At 49.2% G+C, this 6,698-nt stretch overlaps 1 protein-coding gene across 1 annotated transcript in view; it reads left to right on the plus strand.

The window, feature by feature from the left end:
* The window catches only part of TICRR (TOPBP1 interacting checkpoint and replication regulator), a 51,363-nt gene extending 45,322 nt beyond the window's left edge, over positions 1 to 6,041 (plus strand). Inside the window, exons 18-22 of the mRNA XM_007470571.1 lie at positions 1 to 85; positions 701 to 858; positions 2,643 to 4,818; positions 4,944 to 5,069; positions 5,929 to 6,041. The exon at positions 1 to 85 is cut by the window's left edge and continues 53 nt beyond it. Coding sequence (XP_007470633.1) covers positions 1 to 85; positions 701 to 858; positions 2,643 to 4,818; positions 4,944 to 5,069; positions 5,929 to 6,041 — 2,658 coding nt within the window. The remainder of the gene's footprint in view (positions 86 to 700; positions 859 to 2,642; positions 4,819 to 4,943; positions 5,070 to 5,928) is intronic.
* Positions 6,042 to 6,698: the final 657 nt, after the last annotated feature.

The following is a 6,698-nucleotide window of genomic DNA, read 5'->3' on the forward strand; positions in this document are numbered from 1 at the left end:
AAAAATTCTGGTTCCTTCTACTCTGTGTCTCAACCAAAGTCTCGAAGTATACAACGAGTTCACTCATTCCAGCAAGTCAAGTCAGGTAACAATGCTTGCCTACCTGTCTTCAGAGGTCCATGCAGATTTGGTGGGAAGTGTTGTTGGGAAAAGAATGAAGTTTGACGTTGGAGAAATAGAATAGGTATAAATATTTGAGGTTCAGAGTGATGACCAGATGAACAATCCATGGCCACCGTTATCAGAGTCATCCCTTTAGACTCCTACGGCTGGCTGTCCACAGTATCCTTGTGGGTAACTCGCTCATTCAAGAGGGAATTACCTGTAATTTCTACCATATGTTCAGATCCTACAGAGAGGCTTCTCCAGGTGGAAGGTGCTGTTTGTCCATTCTTTTATCATTATTAGCTTGGATTATCAGATATGTCTTTTTATATTTGTCTTTGCAAATTAAATTATTTCAGTTGCCTACATCTCCTAACACAGGGACTGGGCTTGATATGCAGTCTTAAAATTCAAGAAGGCAGCAATTATTGGGCTGCTGTCATAATTAGGTGGGATCTGCCCCTATTTGCTCTAAAAGAATTATCATCTTTCTCGTATGGACTGGCTGTTTTATAGGTATTTGGTGCGGGAGGCAGGTGGGGGGCGCACAGGAGTTGAGAAAGAATGAAATATTGTAACTGTTTTTGACTTGCAGACCAAAGAGAAAATTCTCCAATCCAAAGTGTTCGGTCTCCCAAGAGGCTTCTTTTCGGGGCAGTGTCTGAGATGATCAGTCCCTCTGAGAAGGGTTCAGCTCGAATTAAAAGGCCTTCAGGAAACACGTTGGGTTCTGAAATACCTATAGCTTATCAGGTATAAAATTACGATGATGTTTCAGATAGTATAGTTTGGGGAGCATGTAGTCATGGACAAGGAAAACCACTGAGTCCAGTAGGGAAGAGAAGATAATAACAGAGATTTGAGGTGGTTGGGGTTGACTTGAATGAACGATTATTGGGTGTATGGGGACTTAGGTAGCAGTTGGGCTGAGGCCAAGGTGGCAGGGAGGAGATAGAAAGATCTCGCCCTACTCTCTTGACTTCATCTTCCATTTATATTGGACACTACGTATATATCCTTCTGAAATGTGCAGTAGCATTCATCTGTTTCTGTTAGATTGCCCACTCAATCCGGTCACCCATGTTAGAAACCTGGGAGTCATCCTGGACTTGCCCCTCTCCTCAGGCCTGGCTACTCAATTAGTCCTGCCCATTTTACTGACAAACTGTCTCATACCCATTCCCTCTTCTCCATCCCTGCAGTTCCTGCCCTAGTTCAGTTCTGCCTGGAACACTTCAGTAGCCTCTTCTCTCTCAAATTCATCCTGTCCCCAGAGGTCAGAAGGACCTTTGTGACCCCATTGGATGCTCCTCTGACCACATCACTTTGCTTAAAGCTCTACAGACTCTTCATCTGTTAAAAGCAGGGTTTTCTAAGTTTTCCTAAAATGGAACTCTGTGTTCAAAGATAATAATCTTTGTTTGGAAACCCAAAAACTGCTTAGAGGATGGAGGAGGATATGGAGGGAACTGTGGGGAAGGGTTTGAAAACCACAGATCTATAGGACCATGTCCATTCTCCTCCCTGGACAGGAAAGGACCTCCATGATCTGATCCCTGCTCAGCCATCTCTGCTTCACACTCCACCTTCCCAGCAGCCTCAGGATGCACACAGCTGCTGTTTTTTGCTTTTGTGCCTTTGCTTACACTTTACACTATGCCTGAAGTTCCCTCTCCCCCACTTCCCCACCTTTTGTCTTCACCTGCTGACACCCATTCTTTTAAGATCTGACTCGCTATTCCTATTCCCTCTTTCTCCCCTTTGCTGGATTAGATAGCCAACCCTCCCGGTGCTCCCATATTGTCCCATGCGTGCCCCTGTCATTGCATTGGCCATACTATATATCTGTCTGTATCCCACATGAAATGCCAACTAGACCAGGACTCCCTTGAGATGATCAGATAAGATTAAACAATAGGTGTTGGACTTCCTTACCTGTTGGAGTATTTAACTGCATTTTTGCAAGAAGGAAGGGAAGTTTTTTGCTGGAGAGTTTCCTTTCTGAGATGTTATCTTTGAGGCTGTGCCTTATATATCCATATATTCCATGTCCCACCTCATCCCCCCAGGCCTCCTCCCGCACACACATTGCCTGGCACATAGCAGGTACTTAAAAGCACATGTTGAATGCAGATCAACAGCAGGTGATGTGGCTCCGAAAGGTACTTTAGGCAAAGATCAGAAATAGTTGTCTCATTGAAGAAGATAGCTGTGAGTAGTGGAGTGACATAGTTAAGAGTTAAGAGGCAAAGCATGTTTTAGCTGTAGTATGCAAATTATTAAAACTATTTGTCTTAGGAGAAGAAACCAAGATTGGATACAGCGCTTGGTGCTAGAAAAAGTGGACATGTAAAATCTGGGTCATGTTTTGGAAGTGGAAACGTGTCACTATACGAAATCCAACTTAAGATCATTCCTTTGGCTGACTATAAATCTTCCAAATTTGACTTTTTAATCATCTTAGACATTATTAAAACACTCTTCAGAGAATATGGGTTATGATGTTCAAGCACTGAAATAAGCATTTTTCTTTACAGACTCCTGAGAAGAGTTACTGGAAATCTCCAATCTCTTCTAAAGCTACACCAAGAAAGTTCCCTCATACACCACGAACTCCGTTGCGCACTCCTGAAAGGCTGCAACAATCCCCTGCAGAAATGACCCCTGCCAAACAGGTCATTTTTAAGGAGTTCTTAAAAGACTCCTCACACGGCTGGCATTCACCATCTCGACGAAAAGCCACTCCTCAGAAAGGACACTCCCTGGCAGAAGGTCACTCTCCTCTTGAAAAAATACCGAGAACTCCCCAAAGACAAGGTGGTCAGCCACCTAGATTTTTGCAGAATTCTGCTTGGCCACGTTTGGTGAATTCCAGTCCAGAAAGCACCTCCTGTCCGGCAGCCCTGGTTTCGTCAACTGCCGAGACCAGGAGTCAGTGTCTGACTCCCAACAAATACTCTCCTCGAATCCCTCTGAGGGCAGCAGCAGCCTCGGGGGTCCGAAGACGAGCTGCCTTCGTGGGCACACCTCCAAGTCAGAAACGCCAACTCCTCCATGGCTCCGGAGCATCTCAGGCAGAGAAGCTGGCGCAGCCGTGGAATGATGCTGTCGGAACCCCAGAGAAACCAGGGAACACAGCTCTGACTTCTCCAAAGAAACCTGTTCCCTCTCCTTCATGTGGTATTTCCGAGAAGACTCCATTTGGGAATTTCTCTATAGAATCTCCTCCCTCTGGAGAACTGGATTGGCAAGAGGCCCAGAAATCACCCAGTGTAGCCACATCTCCCTCCTGTCCTGCTCCCTCGACTCCCCACAAAGCCTCACAGATAGCTAGATCTGACCTCCTACCGCCTCCACCCCCTTCTAAAATTGGGAAAAGGCATAGAAAGACTTCTAAAACAGAAAGAAACTTCCCGGAGGGCCAGCCTAACAGCTCTGCTGTTCTGAGAGCTGCCACAACTGACAACCCAGCTGCCATCACAGATGCTAGAAAGAACCAGAAGGAAGCGACCCTCTCTCCTCCATCTCCTCCTGAAAGACATAGTTACCCTGGGACTAGCTTTGGGAGTCACTGGCATACATCCTCTCCTTTGCTTATTGCAAGAGACTCGGAGTATCTCACTCTCCTGGATGAAGCTGCTGAGCACCATAGCAGTGATAACTTAAAAAGCAATGTTTCACTGGTGGAAGAAGGTGAGGGGTCAAGGATGGGTACTCATGAGAAGCCGTCTCTGTGTAACCCCGGGATTCCTCCCTCTTCTCCTTCCTCTGGGCCCAGCTCTCCCCTGACACCCTGCTACGACCTGCGCTGCACCGCAGACAGGAAGCAGCGCCAGGCTGCCGCCCAACTAGAGAATCTGCAGGCATCAGCCTGGCCCTCCAGAGCCTCTGCCAGCCCACAGACCTATGAGGTTGAGCTGGAGATGCAAGCTTCTGGCCTTCCCAAGCTTCGAATTAAAAAGATAGACCCCAGCTGTCTGTCGGAAGCCGAGCCCCTGCGAAGGGAGGACAGCTCTCTGGGAGAGGAGAGCTGCCTCCCTGGTCTCAGCGTGCCCAGGGCCAGCAAGTCCTCAGGCAAACCCGAAGCCACCTACCTGTCGCCCTCCTGCCTTCGCCCCTTGCACGGCACTCCCGGCAAGAGCGGGGGACAGACCTATATCTGCCAGTCCTGTACCCCCACCCGCTGCCCTTCTAGTACCCCCTCTCCATTTCAGACAGAAATCGGGGTTCCTTGGACACCATCCCCCAAGCACAGCGGGAAGACAACGCCTGACACAATTAAAGACTGGCCTCGCCGGAAGAGGGCAGTGGACTGCAGCCTTAGCTCCTCTGCTGGGAGGAGCGAGGTCGGTACAGACCTTCCTGGGGGAGTGTCGCTGCTGGAGCCGGAGGGGAAGGAGCAAGGCCTTGAACTCAGCATCACCAAGACCCCCATCTTGGGGGATTTTGAGCTCGAGGGGGTGTGTCAGCTGCCAGACCAGTCACCTCCCAGGGACAGTGAGCCTAAGGCTGAGGAAGCCTTCTCCTGGGGACAGTTTGGGTTGGGATCTCGGAAGAGACTCCTTTCTGCCAAGGAGGAGGCTGAGTGTCAAACCAAAAGAGTCTGTGACAAGAAGAGAGGAGACTCCCAAGTCGGTAAGAGTGAAGACAGGTCTCCAGGCACGGGTGTGCGACAGCTCCCCTCCACGGCAGGCGACGAGGTGTTTGTTTCAGGTGAGTTGGCCGCCGCGCAGCTCTGTCAGGTGTGTTGGCCAGGAGGCACTGCAGAGACGCCTACTGGGAAGGCTGGGGCTTCCTTGTGAGGGCTGCAGGCTGTGCTGACCGTGCTGTTGCTGCAGGTGCCACCCCGCCTCCCGGCTGTGCCGTGCGGAGCTGCCTCTCTGCCAGCGGTCTGCAGGCGCTGACCCACTCTCCGCTGCTGTTCCACGGGAAGGCACCCTCCTCTCAGTGTAAAGACAACAGAGGTAATTTGTTGAAGGTCCTAGAGATGTTACCAGGATCAAACTTCTATCCTTTGGTTAGCTCTAGCCCAAGCTAGCTCGGGGTTTTCAGATACTTTTATCTTGCAGGAGACGTAGGGACTGCCACAGTTTGGAATGGTTTTATCCCTGCAGTGTCATGTGCCCTTCCCGGAGAAATACCACTTTAGAACTTACGTGTATTTGAACCCCAAAACCCCTCGAAAGCCTACCAAATTACTTCAGCTTCTTGAAGACAGTGACAGAAGCCGGCACACAATCACTTCCTGCTCGTCTGTGGTCGCTGGGATCTGAGGGGAAAGCAGCACGAGTGGTAGGTGGTGTGTGCAGAGCCAGCCATTTCCCCTCAGGGGTTATACCCCTGTGTTTCCATACATTCAGTCTGAGAACGGACTGGCTATTATAATCAGCCTTCAGACCCTAGGATTCCCCTCGACCCCACATGGAAAGAACGTGATTCACCCTGTTAGAGGTTTCCTCCTTCTGCTAGAACTGCAGTGGGGTGCAGGAGGTGGGGCTCTTCAGTGGCTCTCTTCCCTCAAGACCATGATAGAAATCATGCAAAACTGCCACAGATCTGAGACAAAGAGAATTGCATAGTATAAAACTGAAGTGCCACAGGTATTCTGCATTTTTACAATTACTTGTTGCTGTCAGCTCCGTGCTGACAGTAAGGGCGGAGGGCCTTGAAAAAGTACAGGTAGTGTGTCCGTGGGATGAGAGAACCTACAAGCAATGCTGGTTTTAAGTCCATCTTAATGTGTAACCCTCTGCAGTTGAAGCCCATTTTCTTTTGTTCTGTTCTCAGTTACTTCCTGCATGCTGTCTTTCTGCCTTTTCCTAGATGAGGATGTGGATGTATTCTCCCCCACGGCAGAAGACTCTCCTTTCAGCCGAGCATTCTCCAGGAGACGTCCCATCAGCAGAACTTACACACGGAAGAAGCTGATTAGCTAGTTAGGATGGAACTGGTTGGGGGACTTATAACTACAAACACTACTGAGCTTGCCCAGAGCTACCCCACTTCTTAACAGAAGTGCTCTGACAGCAGTTTTCTCTGGGTGTACAAGGAATTCCAGACATGTATCTTAAAAGAATTCTTAGTAATGTACCCAGAAACTCGGTTCATTTGAGCCAGGGCTCTACTGGTCTGCTCATCATATGTAACCCTCAGTTTGCTGCACAGAAACAGGAATAACCAAGACTTAATGGAACTTAGGAAATTTAAAACATGAAGGTGAGGTCAGCCAGGTCCCCATGGGCATAAAGAAACTGGGGCCTGGTCCCAAGCCTCCTTTACCATGATCAGCTTTCAGATTCCCACGTGAATGCCTTCAACTTTTCAAATCCCCCTTGTGGAGTCTGTCCACCTCCAAGCCCAGCCCTAACCCACAATGCCTGCCCTGCCTTAGTAAGGTGGTATAGCTGGTGGTGTAACTCAGAGGCAGCCTGGGAGTCAGGAACCAGACAAGGAACTGTTAAGATCAGGATCCCATTCCACCCCACCCCACCTGTGACCATGGCAAGTTCAGACCATTCTGTTTCACTTACGAAATGGGAGAAGGACCCCCTCCCTACACATCAGTCCCTCACAGAGCTGCTATAGGCCAGGAG

The sequence above is a fragment of the Lipotes vexillifer genome, unplaced genomic scaffold, assembly GCF_000442215.2.
Source record: "Lipotes vexillifer unplaced genomic scaffold, Lipotes_vexillifer_v1.1 scaffold412, whole genome shotgun sequence".
NCBI lineage: Eukaryota > Metazoa > Chordata > Mammalia > Artiodactyla > Lipotidae > Lipotes > Lipotes vexillifer.